This window comes from Nycticebus coucang, chromosome 4 (genome assembly GCF_027406575.1).
Source record: "Nycticebus coucang isolate mNycCou1 chromosome 4, mNycCou1.pri, whole genome shotgun sequence".
Lineage (NCBI taxonomy): Eukaryota > Metazoa > Chordata > Mammalia > Primates > Lorisidae > Nycticebus > Nycticebus coucang.
Window position 1 is genome coordinate 89,400,918 of NC_069783.1, and position 24,338 is coordinate 89,425,255.

General features: G+C 44.1%; 1 protein-coding gene across 6 annotated transcripts in view; it reads right to left on the bottom strand.

Moving 5' to 3' along the window:
* Nucleotides 1-2,086: 2,086 nt before the first annotated feature.
* The window catches only part of BCL2L11 (BCL2 like 11), a 44,890-nt gene continuing 22,638 nt past the window's right edge, over nucleotides 2,087-24,338 (bottom strand). For all 6 annotated transcript variants that reach the window (XM_053588714.1, XM_053588713.1, XM_053588712.1 and 3 more), the window contains 2 exons: nucleotides 20,484-20,593; nucleotides 2,087-6,401 (listed from right to left, as the gene is read on the bottom strand). In XM_053588714.1, coding sequence (XP_053444689.1) covers nucleotides 6,303-6,401; nucleotides 20,484-20,593 — 209 coding nt within the window. In that variant the 3' untranslated portion in view covers nucleotides 2,087-6,302. The remainder of the gene's footprint in view (nucleotides 6,402-20,483; nucleotides 20,594-24,338) is intronic.

Genomic DNA, 24,338 nt, shown 5'->3' on the forward strand with positions numbered 1-24,338 from the left:
TGATTTCCAAAATGAGAAATTCGACATAAAGCATATCAAAAGAAGTTAAGAAAAATGCAGATAACTAAAAACATATGTTCATAGAAAGGGTTTTGTATTCTCTTTGTGAGACTCTCCATAGCTGCTTAATTATCGAAGTCTCAAACTAGTAAGAAGACACGTGTCTATTAGTAAGACAAGGGACAAAGTATGGTTTGTTCATACAATAGTATACTACTTGGTAATAAAAAGGGAGAGATTATGGTCACATGGATCTCAAAAATCTCATACTCCGTGAAAGACCACATACTGTATGATTCCATTCCATGAATTTCAGAACCAGGTAAAATAATTGTAGTGGGAAAAAACTTCAAAATAAAAGTCACCCCCCAGGGGCAAGAGGGGAGAGATTGCCTGAGAAGGAGCTGTAGAGGACTTTCTGGGTGACAGCAATGTTTTTTATCTTGATAGGAGTTTGAGTGACAGCTGTATCCTTATTCAAAAGATATATTTTACTATATGTAATTTTTATCCTTGAAGAAAAAAATTAGAAAAACATTAACAAACTCTAAACTTATATATGTGGAAGTTTCAGGAATAAGGGTACTGATGACTACAGCTTACTCTGACATGCAAAAAATCAGATGGATTAATGGATGGATAGACACTAACTCAAATATAGCAACACATTAACAGTAGAAGCTAGGTAGTGAGTATAAAACCCTTCCAACTCTTCTGTATGTTTCCAAGTTTTCATAACAAAATGTCAGGGAAAAGAGGTAAGTAAAAGACAGAAGGAAAAATATCCCCAATATATAAGAGGATTTTGCCCAGAATTTTTAAAAAGCTAATTATTAATAGAAAAAAACCCCTCAGTTTAAAATAAGCACAGGCCTTCAAAAAAAGAGGCAAATGCCAACAATGCCTAAAATTGTTATCCTACTCATAAATAGAAAATTCACATTAAACCACCACCCTCACTCACTCCTCACCCACTGGGCTGGCATTGGCTTGCAGGGGTCTGAGTGTTGCAGGCAGGTGGGTTTCCTGCAGGCTGCCGGGGGGCCAAGTGAGGTGGAACAGCCATCTACACAGTGATTACAAGTCTGTGGAAGCTCATCTCCCACCTCCCTGTCCCACCAGGGCAGGAAACTGGTGAGCACTGTTACACTGTAGTTAGGATGAAGTAGAGTTCCCATGGAAAGATCTATGACCTATTACTAAGTGAGATCCATGTATACAGATACTGCATTTATAAAAGAAGCCAAACCACCATATAAGTACACACACACACACACACACACACACACACACACACACACACACACGTACACTGCAGATCAAAGAGTCCGGCGAAATGCAAACTCCTATCTTGGTGAGGAGGTAGAACTAACTGCAAGTGGCAGCTGGAACAACTTAATTTGAAATAAATGTAATTTGAAATAGGTTAGTAATTAAATTTATAAGACCATACTCATATATTGCTCACCTCACTAAAGGTATTAACATATTACTTGCTTAAAACAAAGTGAAGTCACTTTCCTAGCACTTACCTCAGAGTGAAAGTAGTTAAATATACACCTATTTACTAGGATTTTATAACCTATGCCCCTGAACCAGGCTTTCACTTCTCTCAATCATCCCGACATCAATTTCCACCCGTTGCACACCCAGGAGCTTAGAGCTCCACAGTTCATCTGTAAGCCCTCATCAGTTCACGTCCAGGGCCCACGACCCCTTTTGTCCAGAGCGGGTGCTGCAGACAAGCCCTTTCTTGTTCTATGAGATGGGGTTAGGTGGCTGGGCACCTGCCATAACGTAATCACTGACCGATGCAGTGTGGAGCCGGTTCCTAGTTTGTTTCCTTCCCCCCATCCAAGTGCTGAGTCATATCTGACTCTGTGGGCAGAATACTGAACATCAGTCGTGCCAGCCACTTCAAATCTTTAGAGTGGTTTGCTTTTAAGTATACTACAGACTCACCCTCAAGAAATTGAGCCACACGCAGCTCACACATTCTATGACTGATAAGGGCAGACGTATGTGTTTGTGTATAACTTGTTGTTTCTATGCCATTTTGTGAACACAAATCAAAGAGCGCACCAAAACCAGTTGAAAATTTATTTATATAAAATTCATTAAGAACATAAAAGATCGAGTTTCTTAAAAAAATCTGCAGTTATTTACAGCAGTATTGCACAAGTAAAGTGGCAATTACCCTGTCAAAATTCATCAGTGCAAAACACAAGTAAGCCAGGGAAATTGCAATACAAAATGCTACATACGCTGGGTCTTAAGAAACAGGTTAGTGAAGGGTCAGTATACAACAGATCAGTGCTATTTATAAATGGGTACCTGATGAGTTCTGATACAGTAACCAGTGGTCACAGAACCTGGACACAATACCTAAGAGATTGCTTCTAAAGTCTGAAATTCCCAAATTAAAGTAGTCAAGTTACTTAGCTGGAAGCTTAAGGATGCTTCTTATACACAATGCTGTTTGGATTAGACTCCATACGATTCAGCGTTGGATGTGAGACAGACAGACAGACACACACACACACAGAGACAGGCACTGGGCTAAATCAGCAGGGAGGGCAGAACCACCCGCATGGAACCACTGGGAAATGTCCCTAAAGCTCCCATGAGCTTTCACATCGTGACATCCAGTCTCTGGAAGGGGAGGGCATAGGCCTGAAGCAGGCTGACCAAATATATGGTGGTGGTGGGCAGTGAACTAAAGTCACTCCTGAAGACCAACAGTTCAGTCCACACCTCAAAGCACAGGAAGCCACGCAGCAGGTGGGGGAAACCCAACTGCTTATCAGTTGCCTGCGAGGGGTTAGTGGCATTCGGTGGTCCTGAGGCAGAAGCCCCCTGTCCTACCTGGCTCTTGCCCTGGGCAACCACAGGCAGCACCTCCAGAAGTAGCACATTTTTATTTCTCTCAACACTGAGCTGTCAGGGATAAATTTTCAGCAAAAAACAAACAAACAAAAAAAACTTTCCCATAAGTTAATACTTTTGTCTTTTTAAAGATAAGGCCCAGAATTAGCACAACTTATTTCTACAAGAAGCTAGGTAGCTGCTCTGGAACAAAAGAAGGTTGCTGGATATTTCTTGGGAAAATTTTGTAGCCTGCCAGGATACATCTTCTCATTGGTATCTAAACACAAACTTCACTACAAGGGCAGCAAAGCCCAAGAACTGAAACCCATTTGACTGGAAATTCCAGGACCCAAAGCTGGAGGGCCACCCTGGAAGACCATGTGGCCTGCAGTGAGCTCACCAGTCAGCACCTCACACCTTGGGAGTTAAAGCGATCTGTGGGAAGGCAGGGGTGTCAACACTTTCAGAACTTAAGACATTAAATAAGCAGAAAATAAATATACAATATTTCTACAAGTTACAGCATTATGAAACAGTAGGACACATTACACAGAAAAAGAATCTACAATATTTACAATCCTTGATTCTGAAAAAGTTTAGAAAAACAGTGATTTTTACTCATTTATGCTGTACAAAATTTTACAAGAAAGGTAAAGGAGACACAATTGCACAGACATCTGGCTCAGTTGATAAGTAAAATATGACCTACTAATCTAATAAATAGTCAAAATATATACAATATTAAGGAGAAACAGCAGAAAATTGTATTCCACTGTGTATTTTCTTTTAACTCAGAAGGAATTTAAACTAATTTTTCCACACCCCCCACCCCCCGCCCAATTCTTCATCAACTCGTTTCTGGGAAGGAAATCTGAAGAATCACTCATGAAGTTATTTTGTGTGTTTATTGCATTTTGGTGTTGAGTCACAGGACACTTTTTATAAACCTCACATGGGGAGAGGTTGTCAAGGCACAAAACCCGCATTACGTTTTCAAAAAAAGGATCTAATTTTTTCTATAAAAAATTAAAAAATAATAATAAAAAATAAAAAGTAAAAGGTATACCCAGGGTAGGCATACTTTCTGCAAGGGAGGCATCTTGAATAAACAGGTACATACAGTACAAAGACATCCAGTCATCTCTCTAAGTTCTGGTGCCAACATCCTGTCCGTTAATACTTCTTCAATTTATAGAATCTCTTATTTCCCGATGAGCTGCTTCCACAGCCATCCTGGAGGCCAGGAGGCTACCGGGCCAGAGGTGAACAATCCATTGTAGGACACACAGCCCTCGGGTACCAGGCAAGCAGAGTCCCCTGTGCCTGCCACAGGGCTGCACACACCTCGGCCCCGGGAGTTGCAGAGTTGAGGAAATAAGAGTAAAGTGCTGCAGTCTGAGGGACTGGCACAGAGCACAGAGATCCTGGGGGGGCAGCGCCCAGAACCAAACTCGTCTTTGGTGTGTGTGTCCAGCCGGCCCACAGCTGCCACTCTACCACCACTTTACAGCCGTGGGCTTGGCATGACCTTACCAATGTGTTCAAGATATGTCAGGGAACAAGCTGAGCTCCAAAACACAGCTTTAAAAATATTCAAAAGCCCAAGGAGATTGCTGGGGAAAGAAAGTTTTTAAAAAGAATCAAATCATCTCCACCTAAAAGAAAAAGTATATATGCAAAATACATACATATACATATATAAGTATATATATGTGTATATATATAAATTACAAAGGTACAAATGAATATATTTTTCCACTTAATTTAATAATGTGAAAACATCGGCCCTCTATGGGGCAAAAGTAAATACAACAGTTGTTGGCACTGCTGACTCATTGGAAAAATTCATGAATTTCTTTTAAAATGTTACTTGATGATTGAAGTTGTCTAAAATTTTAAGAGTTGCAGAGCTCACAGAATCCTCCCCCCTTCTTTTCGTTGCTCCCTAATCCGTTTCTTTCCTGCGCACCCGGCTTCCCTAATTGGCTACCTCTGAAACGGCTGTATGGGCTTCTCACTCACTGCCATCCTAAGGGCAGCTGAGGAGGAGAGGCAGAGAAGCATGAAGGGCCCGAAAAACCAACTGTCCCAAGAAAAGGAAAGAAGAGACCTCTGCCCAGTGGAACTCTTCCAAAGGTGACAGAAGAGGAATATAAGCCTGTATTTCAAAGTGGACCCTGAAGAGTGCAGACCAAATGCCAGGCATCACAGGTCAGGTAGACTCTGGGTTGGACTAAAAGCCAGGAGACCTGGGAAATGGCCATCTGAGGCCCTGCTCTTGGCCTGGGCCAATCCCCAAGAGGGCATGGGCTTAGATGCCTGCAGCTGGATTCTGCTGCCTGTGGGCATGGTGACCGCATGTGACCCTATGGTGACAGTGCATCCTGGGACCACAGGATAGCCTGCAGCCAGAAAAGCCAACAGCACAGAGGGGCATAATCCTTGGCCTGCTGTTACGTATGACATGCCCACCAAAACTGAATGGAAACAGCACCTGGTGCTTCCCCGTTAGCTAGGAATAGACTAACCGAGCTGTGTGTGATACAGGTAGGTATTAACTCCTGTTCTGACCCCATTACGTTTCATCACAAAAACGCCCTGGACCAAATCTGTGCATTCGAGTGCAGACTATAGAAGCAACACAAAAAGTAGATAAGGAAAGACATGCAAAAATAGCCTGAAATTTTGCCACTGGTGCAACTGAATTTAAGGAGTTACATAAATATTTACAAAAAGGGAGTGGTGTATTAATGCAGGCTGACAACAGACTTTTTGCCCCTCAGTTTAATTTCATAGAAACTCTTTTGGTATTAATACTAATTGAAAAGAAAGAAAGGTCAAAGAGGCAATGGCAAGGAAGGGAGAGGGAATATCTCACTTCTCCCTATTTAAAAATTCTGTAATCTCTAAAAATAAACTAAGGCAGCTTTATAAATTACCTGCCTCAGTTTCTACTGCAGGGTTTACATAATCCTCTGAGATTAGGCAACAGGTTCTTAAATTTTTAGTACAAAAACCATTCATGAGTTGGTTAAAAAGTTTCCATTTCCTTTTTGATAAATGTGTTCTTAGTAAAGAAGGTGGGGGGAAAAAATACACCGCATGTAAACACCATTCTTGCATAAAATCCTGCTCCAAAGAACCATGGTTTGTACATTTAAAAAAAAAAAAAAGAAAAAAAAAAAAGAATCCTCCCTCATTTACATTCACAATTTCCATTAGAAAACCCTGCCGTGTGGCGATGAACAGAAAGGTCAAGTTCACATCCAGCTTGGTGTCTTCTGACCACATTGCCCGCCCCACCGCACGCCTCCTCCTCTGGGAAAGAACAGCTGGCTGCGTAGTAATGGCACCAAGAGACGGCGGTGCTGGGGCTTGTCGGTTTGCACAAGCAAAATGTCCACACACATCTCAGCTCTGCGAAGAAGGACCTGTCAATGCAGCCTCCACACCAGGCGGACGATGTAACGCAACAGTCGTAATATAACCATTTGAGGGTGGTCTTCGGCTGCTTGGTAATTATGAAAAAATACCTGAAAAAGCATAAAGAAATCTGCTTAATTTCTATTTTTTTTTTTTAGCGAGAATGACCAATCCCATCTTAATTGCTATAGAAGGAACCCCTTATAGAGCAGTGTGTTGTTGAAGTGCAATTCCTCCCTAAAACTAAGGGAACTTGTTTCCATTTCCCCTGCAAAGGAAAGATTCAGTAAGTACATCAAGGGCAGGCATACCAAATGATTTTTTCCCTTAAAAGTAGAAAGAAAGGGAATCTTTTCCCCACTGAATGTTTTTAATTGGCTTGTCAAAGATCAAATAACAGTAAGTAGCTGTATTCATCTCTTGGTTATGCAGCCTTAAAGAAAGATGGAGACTTTACCTCTTTCATGTTTACATGGATGGAGCTGGAACATATTCTTCTTAGCAAAGTATGTCAAGAATGGAAGAAAAAGTATCCAATGTACTCAGCCCTACTATGAAGCTAAATTATAGCTTTCACATGAAGGCTATAACCCAACTATAGCACAAGACTATGGGGAAAGGGCCAAGGAAGGCGAAGGGAGGGGGGAGGTTTTGGTGGAGGGAGGGTAATGGGTGGGGCCACACCTACGTGCATCTTAGAATGGGTACAGGCAAAACTTACTAAATGCAGAATACAAATGTCTACATACGATAACTAAGAAAATGCCATGAAGGCTACGGTGAACAGTTTGATGAGAATATTTCAGATTGTATATGAAACCAGCACATTGTACCCCTTGATTGCACAAATGTACATAGCTGTGATTTAACAATTAAAAAAAAAGTAGAAAGAAAGAAAAAAAAAAAGAAAGGCAACCAAAAGAACATTTGAGAAACGTACAGAGGATCCCCTCCAGCATACGTACAGTGCTGGGGAACTGCCACCCCCAGCTGCCGGAGCTGCTGAGCCGGGACAAAAGGTGGGGTCAGGGGGACAGAAGGAAGTAAAGACTGCCCTTGGTAGACGTGAAGGAACCACCTCACCACCCAAGTCAGCTGCATTCAAATATGTTCCAGACTGCCCCCAAGGGTGAATTTCTGGTAGCTGTAATTTATTTGAGAAACCAGAGATTTGGGGTGATCTGTCCTAAGAAGCTAAATAAAGTGGTACAGCAATGCACCACTGCACCTCTGGCTGCCCAGCCGAGATAAACACTGGGCCCCAGCAGGGTGCCCACGGTCACAGATACAAGGCTTCCAAATGCATTCTCACACTCCATACTCCAGCGTAGGAGAAAAGACCAATTGAGAATAACAACAACAAACTCCTTCTGCAGGTGACAATCCTATGTGCCTTACAAGCTGAGGAACTGCTCAAAGGAAATGGCCAGATGACAAAGCTTTCAAAGTCACCAGGTCTTCCCCCACTGGGTTCCAATCCATCTTGGGGAAAGTGCCAGGTATAAATACAGAATAACCAAGGAAGGCAGCAGCGCTGTGAGAGCTACAACCTGTTTCACTGTGCGAGTCTGAAACCTGCCAGGTCATTTCCTTAATGACTAATCCACACCTAAGACCAGACTTGGTGACTCTCTACAGCTCTGCACCAAGTCCTTTCTTGTTCTGGTGAGGGACCCTTCCAACACACCATTGTAGTAACCACTGACCATGAATCAGGCTGAGATCTCTTCTCAGACCCCGAACAGCCCCCACAGACACCGGCTGCAGCCGGCGCTGCCTTCTTGCCACTGTTTACACAAGCTCTCAAGCGCCTGTTTGACAGAATGGGATTGTGATAAGGCCAGGGCATTTCCCCTTTTCCTTCCATAACAAGATTGGAGGAAATCAGCTTTATATAAGCGATTCCTGCAGAGGCACTCAGTAACCACAGTCTGTGATTTTTATCTGTTTGACATACAAGATTGCTTTGTTTTGATTTAACTTTCAAAATTACTTTGCTGTCTCTGTGTGAGAATAATTTAGGGGAAGGTTTAATTTTAGTGTAGACTAATATTAATAGGTTGAAAGAGGCTTATTCAAAATAAAACCACGACTTACTAAAATGAAGAAAGTGTGTGCTATGATGGGCTAGGTCATCGATCCAAGGTGGGAGGCCTAATGCCACCCTGGTGTCATTGCTGTCCTCAGTGTGGCCAGAGAATGGGGTTGACTGGGTGTGTAAAGTCAAAGTGATACCCATGAGGGGACTGGGTCACATGAAGAACAGACTCCAACAGCTTACGCTTGGCGAGTTTCACGTTCTAGTACTGGCAGCTTGTGAGGGCAGAAGGCTTCCACCCACCCTCTGAGGGCAGCAGGTGGCTGGGACTGAGGGTAAGTAAGTTATCTCACAGGAGAATTTTACCAGGCTTCTCAGAGGTTTGCTTTCTTCTCAACTGTAGAGGATTCGGAGGTAGTATTCAACGACAAGCAGAGAGGGGTGGGGGAGAAGAGAAGAAATTTTGGCAAAAACAATGCCCAATCCCTATCTAATGAGAAGATGCTACAGCTGTCTGGGGCGGTTGGGACGCCTGCCCTCTCAGACATAGGCATGACGACATGGCTCATGCTGCTAAGCCGACAAGCAATTGCTTTTGGACAGCATTCAGCGGGGGAAGCCATTACCACTGATTCAAAGAGCTGTGCCAGCCCAGAAAGCCCTGACAGCTGGCACAGCCGGTGGGGCTGCTGCTGGCTTGGAGTGTGCAGCCCGTACTGCAGAAGACAGCTGGAGGACAGGCAGCTCCTACTTCCGGCAGACTCACTGCCCTCTTAATTCCTACAGCCATAAAAATTGGCACCTCTTATTGTCGGGGTGTGATGACATTCAACTGGGGCAGGCGGCAGAGAGCCATGCAGGGTGAGGATGCAGAACCCAGCCCTTAGCACCCTGAGGGTCACCGACAGTGTGACCAGCTCGAGGGGGAGATCTCCCTGCTGCTACCATTCACCTCCTACACCAGGGCCTTTTGGGGTAGGGTGAAGGGTAAGGAGAAAGTTCAAAGCAATTAGAGAAAGTCCCTGAAGATGAAGTGCATTGGTGAGAGGTCAAAGTCAGCTTATACCCCGTGGGTTCTGGCCAGAGCAGCATGTCCAAGACAGAATTTGAAAATGAAAAATTGCTGCATTGTGGGGCAGTCATCAGTTACATGCAAGTGACAATAAGGCTGAGCCGAGTGCTATAATCTGCAGTGCTGAAGTGGGACTAGGACAATAAATGCAGCAGAGCAGCAGAGCAGCAGAGCAGCAGGGACACCTGGCCCTCTCTCCTGAGACCTGCTGTGTCTGCGGGGCTGCCCCGCCTGGTGCACCAGGAGCCTGCATCTGCTCCGGTGGCTCTTAATCAGCTGGAAGATGCATCTGTGTATTGATGGTACACTTAAGTTCTGCCGCTCCAAAAGGGCAATATCCAAGAGGCAGACTGCCTTCCCTGATCTTTCTTTATGGCTGTGTTTAATGTCTTACTCAGGAAAGGCAGCCAAGCTCCCACCTATAGGGTACAATATACGGGTGTATGGCACACCTCCTGGGTGAAGGGCTCAACTACAGCTTGGACTTCACCTAACAAACACAATGTAGTCTAATTGTATGCACCTGTATTAATCTGAAATTTAAAAAAAATTAACACAACTAAAATAAGTATCATCAGGAAAGAAGTCCCATCTCCCCCCTGAAGAGGTAATGGCTTCCCCCTCTGAATGTTCTCTGTGAGGGGCTCAACTGTGTCCCCCAAAATCACATGCTGCAGTCCCGAGCCCTGTACCTCTGAATGAGACTGTACTTGGAGATGGGTCTCCAGAAGCAGAGTAAGGAAACACGAGGTCACTGGGGTGGGCCCTAACCCAAGGTGTCCCTGTAAGAAGAGATGATTAGGACCCAGTCACACACAGAGCAGAGCAGAGACCACATGAAGACACTGAGAGAAGCCAGTCAAGGAGAGCGGCCGCAGGAGACCCAGCCCTGCCCACGCCTGATCGCAGGCTTCCAGCCTCCACAGCTGCAGGAAGGTGAGTTTCTGTCACATGAGTCCTGTGTCAAGGGTGCTGTGGAGAGCAGACCTCGCAGACTAACATGCCCTTTCATTCCTGCCCATCATCAAGTCTTTCACTAGCACTTCTTAGATCAGACTTGGGTAACTCCATTTTAGTCTAAATGGCAAAAATACCTTTAAAAGATATATTACAATGAATCATTTGGGTGCAGAAAATTATTTTTAATAACCAAATTTGCAACTGAGTGCAACTCATGTAACCATGACATAAACACAGCTCTCCCCTCCCTCACGACCTCACCAGTGCCGGAAAGGGAGGGCCCCGCTCTGCCAGGCACCTTCACCTCAAAGGCCTCAATCAGGAGCTACATGAGGGCTGGGCCATCCCATGTGTCCACAGATGACCCTCCAGCCTTCACAGCTCTGTGTCTCCCTCTAGGAGCTGGTTCCTGATCGCCCCTGCCCCTCTCTGGGCAGGGGCTCCGGCAGCCATGCTGCCAGGCCGGACTCCACAGCCTCTGTCTGTGTACCTAACTAGGTCTGGCAGGCGGGGGCTGCCACCAGCACAAGATGGCAAACAAGATTAATATGGCCGAGACATATAGAGGCAAATAAAATGACAGAAAAAGAAGCATTGGCCATAGAGGCAGGTGGGGGTACTAGCGCAGGAAAGCACTGAAATGAAACCCTGTATTGAGCTTAGAAAGAAGAAGAGAATGACTCAGGAGGACAAGAGGTGGAAGGACCCTGCAACACCACAACCTGAGCACGGCCGGAGGCCCCAGAACACTGCCCCTGAGAGGGGTGGACAGCTCAGCGAGGAGGACGTTCTCAACAGGGAGCACTGGAGTCCTCACAAACCAGAATAAGAAATAACGCCAAGCCACAGGATTGCGCCCCACAGATAATTCCCCTCAAAGTGGAAAGATGTAGGACTCAGTCTCCAGTTGCCCTGATACAGACTGAGGCACTCTTCTCCAAAGATCGGGAAAATGCCCTTTGAGATGGTGTCTAGAGTATGTGGCAAGGAATTCTGGAATAGTTCTGATATATTCCTATGACACCAGAGGACACAGACTCGCCTGGGTGTCAGCTGGGGAGGGGCCCTGCCAAGGGAAAGTCCCAGACTGGGGTTCCTGCCGACTGACCAGGGGCTGGAGCAGCCCACATGTAACAAGGAACTCCAAGTGCAGGAGGGGAACACAGACTCTCTAAACCGGCGGTTCTCAACTTGTGGGTCGCGACCAACAGGAAATGTATTAAAGGGCTGTGGCATTAGGAAGGTTGAGAATCACTGCTCTAAACCATGACTGCTGACAGGAGCCATGCCACACGGGCCTGAGGACGGGGCTGCAGGGTGACTAAACATGGCCACAAGCCACCACCACAGCCATAGCACTGGGACCATCTATTTATGTTTGGGGCCATCAGTCAAGTATTGGGAAATTTAATCACATTTTAGTGCCCAAACAATCATAGCAAAAACACATTTTCTTGCTCCATTCAGGGAAGCAGGTGCTTGGGAAACAAACGAGGCCTTGACCCCAGGGAACTGATTGGGCTGGCCTCCAGGATGGAGAATGCAGCTCTGGACCTGGCTTCACTCTCCTGCAGGCAGAGATGAGTCTGGCCTCTATGAGGCGGCCCAGGACACACCAGGCTGTTGGATTTTGGGTGTCCACCTTAGGAATGAAGAATCATCACTCACGGCCACTGCTACTAGAAACAACGTAGCATATGATTTTCAGTCTTCACGACCACCCCAACGTAACTCTCCCCAGGCTGTTTCGCAGATAGTGAACGGGGCCAGGATATATACTCTGGGACCCACACCCATCACTGAGATAATGTGTAAGATCCCAAAATAGAGGTGACCTGAAAGCTAAATGCCTAAAGCAGTATGAAGTCAAGTGCCTCTTCCCCCTCCTCCTGACTGTGCCCGGAAAGGGCCCATCCATCCTCGGATCCGAGGGAAGCCTTGTTTTAGGCTAAATGAAGCCACAGACTGAGCTTATGAAATGAGAATTAAGAATCACCAACTGATTCCACTGACTAAGCTCAGACTTTGGCACAGCGAAGAACACAGTCCAGCAATCCATATGCTCCTAAGGCAGGGCCCAAACCTGCTGGGCCAAATGACTCCATCAGTACAATACAAATGGACACTCAGCATCACTTGAGGGGGGTTACAATAAAAAACACACAGATGTGTGGGCAGCACCTGTGGCTCAGTGAGTAGGGCGTCTACCCCATATACCGAGGGTGGCGGACACTTGTAGTCCCAGCTACTCAGGAGGCTTAGGGAAGAGAATTGCCTAAGCCCAAGAGTTGGAGGTTGCTGTGAGCTGTGATGCCACAGCACCCTACTGAGGGCGACAAAGTAAGACTCTGTCTCTAAAAACAAAACAAAACAAAAAAACCCAGATGTGTACAATGTAACACACAAAGTTTAAGGGAGATCAGAAATGACATCAAGAAGACCCTTATCCTAAGACTAGAGGTGAGTTTTGCTGCAACAGAGCCACGGTTCAGGCAAGAGTTTCCTGGCAGTTAAAGTTAACAAGGGAAATACGACATTATCTTTATTATCATATCAAAATGAGGTCAATTCCAAATACTGAGAAACAAATCAAAAAGCAAGGTACACCTACAGAACTCTGAGACTCGGGAATTTGACTTGTTAAAAAACTTGCTTCTTAGAAAATTTCAGGACTAAATGTTTCAGATTTAGTATTTTTTAAAAAATAGCTTTATCTCTAAGTGGTAACATGGTATGGAAGACTGAATCTGAAATCTGACTATGAGACCAGGCCCATGACTGAGGGATCTCTGCTGTGGGTCTGGGCAATTGAGGACGCAATGTTATCTAGAAGGTGTTCTGGTCCCTGGGGACCATAGGATAGAGGGCTCAGGAGGGACATCCATGAGCCAAGGATACCAGAGGGCCATCGTGGTGTCTTCAGGAACAGTGCTGAGTGTTAGAATAACCAAAGGGGGAGGGACAGGAGTGACCCCAGGATCTGATGGAAGACCGCCCTCCATAACGCGGATCTCCTTAGGAAGATCCGTGCTCTCTCTACTTGCACCAGAACAGCACACAAACAGCAGCTCAGCTCACATTGCAAGGCTGATTCAGTATCACTGCTGTTTTCAGATGTTAGGCCAATGCTGCTGCAAAAACTGCCCAAAGACCAAATTCACTTTCTATTTATCACCAAAGTAACAGCGACATTTGCATAGCTTGTACCCAATGTGCTCTGATGTCACAGCAGCTGGGGGAGAGGGCATTGGGGGAGCTAATGTGCCTCCACCCCAAACCAGGAAAGCACTATCCCCATAACACTAAGCTAACAGCGCCACAGCTCACCTGTTGTGGTGACAATGTGGTCTTCAAAAATCACATAAAAACTGCATTTGCACGAACCAAACTTTTATCCTATTTTTGTTGTATCATTTCAAAGCAACAATTATAGTGAAGGCTTTTGTTGAGATAAAGAATCTCTTCCCAGGCTGCTCCCAGTCGAGGCGACTGTGCACTGATGCCCCTCAGGCGGTGCCCAGACCTCAGTTTGGCCGGTTTCTTGCTTGTTGGACCCCAGACTCCAATGCTGGTGAAAATGCTAACTCCTGACTGGCACTTCTGAAGTCTGTCACCATCCTATGGCCAACCACAGAGAAGACAGAAACTGTTCTTACAGCCCCTGTGTGAGGCACCATGAAATATTAGCTTCAGAACAGGAACACACTGTTCCAAAATGCTCCAGCCTCAGATAAGTGAGACGTAACGTACTTTAACCACAACTAAAACCTCTCTGCTTTGGTTCAGCTGGTAGAAGTCTAGCGAAGGATGATGTGAGAGGCTTATTATTTTTGTATGTGTGCAGAAGGGCCAAGCCTTACTTTGTGTGCGATCTTCATTTCCTCCTCAAGAGATTAAAAAAAAACATCCCCAGTTAGACTCCCAAAGTCCCCTCCAGGCAGGTGCCTCTCCTCTTGGCTGCGTGTAAATGGCCTGTGTCCCACAACCACAAGGCAGCTCTGCAGGGGTAGACACATGCCAGCCACTCAAACACACCCTAGTGCACAGACATAGCACAAATCCATAGGGTGGAAGACACAGCTTGTTTAGAAAACAGTTTTGAGTATTTACAAGTTTAGATTGGTGAACAGCATTCCTGGCATCTCCCCTTCTAAAGGGTAAAGACCAATTGAGAAACATTTCAATTACAGCTCAAAGTAAGAGGAAACAATTAGGATGATGACGAATGCCATTTCCTCGCTCCTCTCTAACCTTTAATCTTCACTACACCCCTAAGGGACAGACCATAAAGCGGGTCCCCTCAAGGTTAGGGGACAGATCTGACTCCAATCCCCTTGAACGTCTCCGACATGTATTTTCCTGTGACATCACACTGTTCTCAACAAGTTGCAGAAAGCCCCCCTTGGCAAAGCCAGCAATGGAGAGTGGAGTGATGTGAACAATGTGCTCTCCCCACGGTCTGAGGGAAGAACCAAAGGGCTCCTCACCTTCTTGGTGCAGTACGGAAATGACCTGGCATAAGGTCGGTGTCAAAGGCCTCTAAAACCAAAACGCTGACCTGTCTCCTCTAACTCTGAGGGAACCTGGGTCACTGATAAATGGCAGATATCGATTTCTTCCAGCTATTTATGATCGCTTTTGCTATGAAAACTGCCTGTGAGTAAAAGTATCATTTCGTGAGCTAGGTCTAGTTTCCATTTAATATCTGACATTTTTCATTATTCTTTTCACAGACAGAAAAGAAAGCGGCTTATGTTATTGAATTCCAACGTTCAGTTAATGAAGGCCTCCAAAGAATGCCAAGAACACACATACCTGGGTTTGTGTTCCATTTTGCGCGATTACCAAGCAAGCTGTAATTGAAGGCCTCACCCTTGTAAGTTCTTTATGATAGAAGAGTGACTTTCATTTATAAAAACAAGAATGAGACGGCACTGGGCATTTCACTTCTTAGAAAGGAAGCGGACATAAAGATTGCAAGTTCATATATAGCATAGGAAAAAGTTAATGTATTGACACTTCAACTAAATTTCCATCAAAACCACTCTGCAGGCCATTTTACTCTTTTTTTTTTTTTTTTTTTCCACTCTACTTTGTCTGACTCAGGGCTACACTTTGGTCTACATGCACTTCAATCAATTCATGCCTATACATGTCCTGGACAGGGTAGGAAGTAGGCAGTGTAAACAACAGATACAGTGTATCTTGAGATCAAACAATGAAAGGGTTTTCACTCATTTTTTGCCCCATCTAGACACTCTGCTATACACTATACACTATAGTGCAGCTGTCCACTCCTGCCCACTGCCGGGTCACGCTCAAGTCACTGCTGACCAGGAGCAGTCTACCTGCACACAGAGGTGGGCATCCGACTGCGAAGCACCTAGAAGGCCACTGCAGGTTTTTATTAGTCAGTGACAATCATTCTTCTAGGATCCCGACTTTGGTTTGAGGGACAGTGGGTGATAGGGAGGGATGTTGGCTGCAGAAGGGGTTTAGTTACTACAAGAACAAGATGATTTTACCTTCTGAAAGGCCTCACATTTTCTCCAAAGCCTCAGACCAGAGACCCCAGCCCATGGCCAAGACTCCCATCCAAGAGGACACCATCCCTACAGAGCCTGTGTTCTGTACCTGCGGAAGACCATGACCCACTGTGCTTGCCGGCCTGCAGATGAACCAGCGGGTGCACTCACACGGTTCCATGAGTGAGGGAAGAAACTGGACAGAACAGCGAGAAACCTGGCTGGCGCATGCTGACCCACTCAAAGAAGGTATAGGTAGTCTGGGCCACTCCGCTAAAGACAGGCCTTTTGCCTTCTTCACAGATTCCAAAATGAAGATTTAGCTTTCCAGAGAACTTCTCTATCCTTCAGACATACTGACATCCCTGTGCTACCCACGTTCCACTGACAGCTGTCCCGTCCCAGCCTCAGAGTCTCTAGGATTTGCCCCACAGAGCAGAGCTGCATCCAGGAGCTGTAATACTCAGTACACTGTGTGGGCACAGTTCATTGAGCAACAAATGCCTTTTAAGGGCTTGACCCCACAGCTCATTCCACATGCGCCAGTGCTGAGGCCACCACAGGCCAAACCTGGACAAGCCGACGTCATGTGCCGCCTGAGGTGCTGCACCGAGGGGACACACCACTTCTGCAACATTTCTACCAAGAACGCAAACCTGGAGTATCATCATGCAGAAACACGACATGACAAATCAAATTCAGGGAGCCCATACAATTACCACTGCCTTGACCCTTCAAAAATGTCACTGTCACAAAAGACAAACAATGACCAACAGCTCCACATTAATGGGACCAAAGAGAAAAAAAATACCTCGATTCTATGCATAATCCTCAATTTTGGATCTTGGGCCAGAAAATACCTTTTTAAAAAAATTTTTTCTTAAGCAGGATATTGATAGGACAAGTGGTAAAGTCTGAATAATGTCATAGATCAGGTGAGAGTACTGTAACACCATTAATTTCCTAATTTTTGACAAGTACACTACAGTTATGTAAGATAAGATTCTTATTCTTAAGAAATATACACTGAAGTATTCAAGAGCAGGTAAAGGGCCATTGTGTGTGCAATTTATTCTCAAACAGTTTAGAAAATAGTATGTACACGTGTATGAAGAGGGAGAACCTTGAAACAAATGAGGCAGACATAACAGGGTGGTTCTTTATACCATTCTCGCAACATTTATTTGCGTTTGAAATTATTTTAAAAGCAAAAGTTGTCAAAAATCCATGTAACTTGTTTTAGTGAAACTCCAAATGCACAGAGGGGATGGACCACCTGGGAGAGGAACGCTGAATCAGAGGAGAGGGGACACGCGCTGAGACCTGGGCTCACCTGAGCCTCTCACCTCCTCCTTCAAGGACTCAGCCTCCACGGCTCCGTGTCGTATGCTTCCCCACTGCCCTTAAGTGGACTCAATACATGACAACTACACGACAACTTCCTCTATGTCTCTAACCGGAAAAACGGGAAAATACCCTGTCAGGCTTCACAAGGCTCATGGTAACAGAAGACTCACACTTTAGAAAAGGTATTGTTATCAGTTTAAGCAAACAAATAAAGACGGTAAATATTTAAAAGGCTAACAAACATCTGTCCTAAAGCAGTACAGCAATGTACATGGGCCCACCAAGAGGTGATAATTCCCTCATAAGGACAGTACATGATTTTAACTCATTATTTTCCAAACTGGCCCTCATTTCCTCCCCAAGATATCTGTCCCCAGTTTTCAACAATGGACCATTCATGGGATTACAGTGGACTGCTCTAATTCTGACAATTATCAAGAGAGCATCTACCTGTGGCTTTGGAGGTCCCTGTGTCATTACCCAGAGTTTCATCCAGCATTTTCGATTGGATTATAAAATTGTAATTCATATTATAAAATCTGAAGAATATATTTACCTTCAATTTAGAAAAATAGGTTATAAACTAGAATCTATCCCTACTCCTTCCCCCCAATATCTCAGCCTACCAAGAAGGCAAAAGCCTTTTTAATTATTAGTGATTGCATTTTTGCATTGGATTATTTTTTTAAGATACACAAAATGCAAAATAACAAAATCCTACAAATAGTGTAATGAGATTAACAAATTTGTTTTACCGAAAGTGTGAAGAGTACTTGAGTCGAATCTTGCTTTAAAAAGACACAACTATGTTAAACATACACACGTAACATTCAACTGTGAAATAACACGGGGAGATAAGGGAAGGCAGGCTATGAACTTGGCACATGCTGCTACCTTGTACTCGATGGAGAGGCAAGGTACCAAACACCACTCAACAGCCTACCTTCATCTTGCACATGACAAACTATTCACCGTGTGACAGCCTTTGTGAGGGGACAACCAGGGTCTTAAATATGCCCAATCCCCATGCCATTCTGTGCCCAGGTCTTGTCACTGACCACACATGGCCACTGTGGAGGAATATCTGGGCAGGCCCACAAGAAAATCTGTGGAGTCATTCATTCCAACTTCATGGTTTAAATAGAAATTTTACCAAGTGTCCTTAAACATATCTACTCTGTGGCCAAAAGTTCTGACATAAGCTCTGAGAGTGCAGCACTGTGCTGGCTCACCTCAGTGTCCAGGACTCCTGGCTTGCAATATGCGGGCATCAAGGCCTACCACCTCATCCCTCTCGGGCAGCCCCATCTAAGGCAGATCCAGCTCCAAGGGCAGCCACAAAGCCGCTTCCAGACCAGAGAAGAAGACAGGTCAGCAGGATGGTCAGTCCATGGCCTGGGCTGAGAGGGGTCTCCAAGCCCATCAGAAATGCCCTGTCCTGCTGGATTCTGTATACAACCCCCAGAAACAGGACTCATATATATATATACGCCTATCCTCCTGAAGGACCTCTTTCCTCCCCACCTCCATCCTGAACACATGGTAGCCCTGCTTCTTTCTCATCAGGAGAGCCAAAAACCCTTTAGATAAATCAAGGCAGAGGAACGGTGACTTGGTAACAAATTACAAAATCAACCAACTTTCAAAAAAAAAATTACTATTTCAGCTCAATGCCAAGAAGAAATTTATGTTCTGTGAACTGGTCCATGTCCGGTAGAGGTATCAGGATTTTGCCAGCTAAAGACAGTATCATAAGAAATTTCTAAGCCCATTCATCAATGTGATGCTTCCCATTTGGTGACATAATCACTACTACAGCACACTTCCCAGCAAACACACACACACCACCCTCCCCACAGGAAGGCAGAAAGGGGATCAGATTTATTACCAGAAAGTTTCCTGACTCCCTTATAGAGACTCTGTAGCGAAGAACTGAAAGACTTCTGGGCAGCGCCTGTGGCTCAAAGGAGTAGGGTGCCAGCCCCATAAGCTAGAGGTGGCGGGTTCAAACCCAGCCTGGGCCAGAAACAAACAAACAAACAACCCCCCCCAAAACAAACAAACAAACAAAAAAAGAGAAAGAACTGAAAGACTTCCTTGTAATGGGAAAATGTCTTTCTATTGGTCTAAAAGAAGCTTAAAAGGCATTGTATATAGACAGGAAAATAAGGATGATGCAAAGCAATTAGCAAGGAGTATCATTTACTGAGCCAATAAGCTGAAAAAAAGACCAACATCTTAAAGTAAGATATAAACACTGGTATACCCTAAGCATGACCTCTCTCCAGAAAAAAAGACAGATTAAAAATAATCTTTAGTCAGTACTTATATGAAACAATATTCAGAAATATTCAGAAAAAAGAGCTAGAAATGACAAAACAAGAGTCAAAGACGTTAATGACTGTGAACGCTGTCCATAAAATAATGTGTGTTCTCCTTTTGGAAAAAAAAATTCCACCGAAGTATCTTTATATGAGGTGTTAACAAATTTGTGAACAAGTCTAAATAACATTATACCCACATTTGGTAGCATATCCCACAGAGGAAACAGTCACATGTGCTAATGACTCTAACTCCAAGTCAAAGTCTACACATTTCAAAATACACAGCTCCCAGGCAAAATAAACAAAAAATACACAAACATAACGCTAAATTGTTTTTTTTTTTTTTTAATCAAGAACAAAGCTCAAAACTTACGTAGCATTCAACTACCCTTATTTAAAATTCTTGCACAATGACTCTCAGGCTACTAATTAGTAGTTTCCTAATATATTTCAATAAATAAATGTCCAAGGACAATCATGGACTCCGAGAGGGGGACTGGCTCCCTGCCCCACCCAGCAGGTCCCAGGACAGTCCTTCATATCAGTACCAGCACTGCTCCGTTAGGCTGAGTGGTGACAGAAAATTTCAAATTTCTTTAACTTTCGCCAAACTGCCTAAAGGGAGTGCAGAAACACACTCCCTGCATGGACGGAAGACTTTATTAGTAATATTTATGTGGGACTATTTCAAAGCCTATTTTGGGATTGATGTTTTAAAATCTGTGCACATAAAATTCTTCTGCTGCTTTCTACTGCATTTTACTTAATAGCCACCCCTTAAATTCAGTCATAAAACAGAAAATAGGAAAGAAGCAACAATGGAAAGGTCACAGTAGGCAACATCTTTTAATCATTTTCTCTTTTTGAAAACTATGGGGCAGAAGGGAGAGTGTGAGGAAAAACCAGAGTAAAGAAGAGATCATTACCCTCGTTGGGTAGTAAGCGTTAAACTCGTCTCCAATACGCCGCAACTCTTGGGCGATCCACATCTCTGGGCGCAAATCTGCAGGGTCAGCCTGAGACTGCCTCATGGAAGCTGCATTAGAAAAAAAACAAAATGGCAATGACTTTGTGGTCCCTGGATCACTGAGAGTGTTCCAAAGCTAAGTTTCTAGAAGCAAGCCCATCTCCCACACTCTTGTTTCTGGAAGCTCCCTAACTTCAAGAATGACCACGATGCATTGAGGGTGATAGTGGCAGAGTCAAGCACATAAACTTTGGTTAAAGAACAAGCAGTACAGAATAATTTCCCTTTCAAACTGGAGATTCCAAATTCCAAGATTTAAAAACATCAAAGCTCTCTCCTACATGCTTCCATTTTGAGAAAGCACTCACAAAAAAATGGCACAGTAAATATCCCCTAGGAAATATCCTTAACACATACAGGGTGGACATAAAATTCGTGCGCCACTATTAGAACATAACAATTTAGTCTGTCAGCAAAATAATCACATTAATTTTATCACCAGAAAAATTTGACGTGTCACACAGGAATAGGAGATGAAACGGCTGTCCCATCCAAAGCAAAATGAACAAAACCCTGAGAAACCTGGTTCCCATGGAAGTGGGCACAGTGTTACAGGCAGCCATGGAAGTGGGTGCAGTGTTACAGACAGCCATTAGCAGCGCTACCAAAGGGCCAAATGAAAGCGTAATTGCATGTTTTATCTCCATAATAGTGGAGCCAATAAAGATGGGTTCAAGTCTGCAAACAGCACATGGGGAGCGGAAATGTTTTAGATCTAAGAGCAATGGCATTTTTGAAAGAAGAAAAAAGAGGGAGGATCCCCCCTCATTAGGCTGTCATTAACACTCACACCCAGGACATTCAGCTGTTTGCTAATGAGACCATTATAAGCTGTGTGGCAGCCAGAAGTGAAGGAAAACATAAATAGTTGTGCGGAGATCCTATTATGCATTAGGAAGATAATATTCTCTATGGAGGGAAAAGCATCACACTCCGGGCCGAACAGCACACGAAAAGAACTAAGATTCCTGGATTTCGACGGCTATTCACATGCGCCTCCCGTTAGACTGTGAAAGGGGGCATGATTAAACACATGTTATGTTTTAACCAGAGTAAAATATGCAAAAAACTATAACTGGACTTCAAAATACCATGAAAATAGCTTTCTGTTTTGTATTTTTGTAAAACATCAGTAAACATGATATCGATTTACACCTCTATACAAGCACTTAGAAGTGAACGCTTTGAAGAGCTTTCCCCAATTCTTCTGAAAACTCTTGCCCCATCTTCTCTGTCCCCCAGGCCCCATCTAAGTGAATTTAGCAACAGTAACACAAAGACAAGGGCCTGAAAGAGGTAGGGAATTGCAAGAGCCCTAAGGGTTGGGGTGGACAGGTTGGGGGCACAAAGAAATACCGTAGCCCCAGAGTTATCTGCACTCTGTGAATAAGCCAGAGGGAAAGATGCCAAAAGCTGCCCTGGTGGAGAAGAAAGGCTGATGGGGGAGGGGCGCACTTTAGCAAGTCAGGCACGGCCCCTGCAAATACATCCAACCATGTAAAAAATTCCTTTGGCTGAACCTTTGTTGCTCAAATAATCTTAATGTTAATCTATGACATTTTGAACAACTAAAATGGCAGAAAACAAAATTTCTGGGTAGATGCGAAATCAGGAGATCATGGTGTCACAGTTGATTTTCTTTTCCCGAGTGTACAGCCCTTGAAGGATTTACTCTGTCATTACTGTTCCTATCACACTATCAGCAATCAAATGCTCCTACTCTGACTCAGAAGCTTTTGAAAAGTTAGCTCATCCAGAGAAAGGGTCTTTTGCTTGAGTGCTGACTACATGAGGGTCTCCTGCAATCTTCCTCAAGGCCCCGGAGGGAGATGGGCACCTACCTACGTACATGGGTTTATGTCCAGCAAGCAGGACCCCTTAGGGTTGCTCACAGGCCACCACCATCCACCTCCCTGGGGCTTCAGAGCCCCACCTGTTTCTTACCACACACGGTTGACAGAGAAATCTGTCTTTAACCCCAGAGTCAGAAACAAAGACAATGCCAATTATCCAAAGGAAATCTGTAAAATACAGATGGATGTCTTATAAAGTTGGCTGACTGATAAGAATTGCTGGCCAAGTTATTTCATGTTTAATAAATCAAGATATTCACTAATCTATTCCGTCCATAAGCCAGATGTTCTAGGAGATACTCTACACACAGCACCTAAGGAGGCCATGCCCTGCTCCCAAGGGGCTTAAGTTTTTGTGGATTAATTTCAGCCAAATGTTCAATTTTTCTCAGACACGGGTACTTACATTTTTTACTTCTTATAACACAAAACAAAAATCACTCCCCCCTGTTAATTGCTCCTAGAACACAGTGAAGTCTACTGAATTGTACTTAATACCCTGACTTGTATCTGTGGTTTAGAAAGTTCCATCTGGCTCATGTTGGGCTGGCAACTTGAAACACCATCAAAGGAGCTGGTCACCTTATCAGAACTACACCTAGTGAGTGCACTGATCTAGCCAGCAGATAAAGGGAAACATTCAACTTGTCCATCTTAAGAGATATAAATGCCCAGCTGTTTTGGAGGGAAGTGGATAAACAGATGGCCCATTTCTTCTATGGAAAGACAAATTCAACAGCTAACTGCTAACTTGCTTCAATAAAGGTTCTAGATAAACATATCCAGGAGGTCTGGCAGGGACACACAAAAAATAGGTGTTGTTGGTCGGAGGCAGAAGAGACTGCCTACGTCTCGGATCAGACTGAGAAACACTGTACAAAGGGCAAGAAACTCTGCAGATTCCCTGGAGCCCTGACCCACGTCTTCAGGAAACAATTAAGAGTCAGGAGAGTTGCATTAACCAAAGATAATGGTTTAGGCCAAGTGTAGCACACACTGCAACTAACTGGCAATAGCTATGGATTAGCAGGTGAGCTACCCACTATACTTACAGGTAGTTTTTAGAACTCATCACAGACAAAAACAACACAAATTACAAAGGACACTGGTCTGTCTGGGCTACTCTAACATAGTCACTACCATTATTTGTTTTTTAAAAACCAGTTTGATGTTTGAGAAGCAAATATAGTTCTTACTCCTGAATCTATTAAGACTAAAACGAATGGTGAACATTCATCTTCTGCAACAGTAGATACAAAGCAGCATATGCTTATTAAGATTATACGGCAAAAATTCTATTTAAAATATTTTGAAAGACATCCTAATTCCTATACCTTAAAAGAGTAGTTTTAATCTATTCATAGAGGTATGATATACATTTCAAAGATGATTGCTCACATGAAGAAATACCTTTATCCCTAGTTTAATCGTAGGGATTGTCTTGTTTGGTTGGTCTCATGAGCACCTACAAGAGCAAATGAATGGGGTATGGATGACCAACTTAAATAGTAGCAGCCAGACCACCCCATGGTGGCACTGGTCAGTGCCAGAATTAAGGCTCTGATTCCCTTTAGCACCAATTTGCTTACTTCTGTCCCGCAGGCACACCCAGAGCACCGACTACCATGACGGCAAATGCAACCACAGGCATACTCTTGCAAAGGTGTAGGTGCTCACGGGTCTTGGGGCAGGGAGTTCTCAAAACCCATGCCCCTCCATTCTCACTCCTGTAATCCCACTAGGTTTCTCCCATTTAAGTCAACATATCACAAAGGTAATTTACCTTCACATTTCTATTCTATAAGAAAGGTAAGTGCAAGCATAAAAGTTTTCCCTTTTTATCTGCAACCTGTCTGACAACCATAAATGTTGGTACTTGGTCAATGAACTTGCTCTTTATT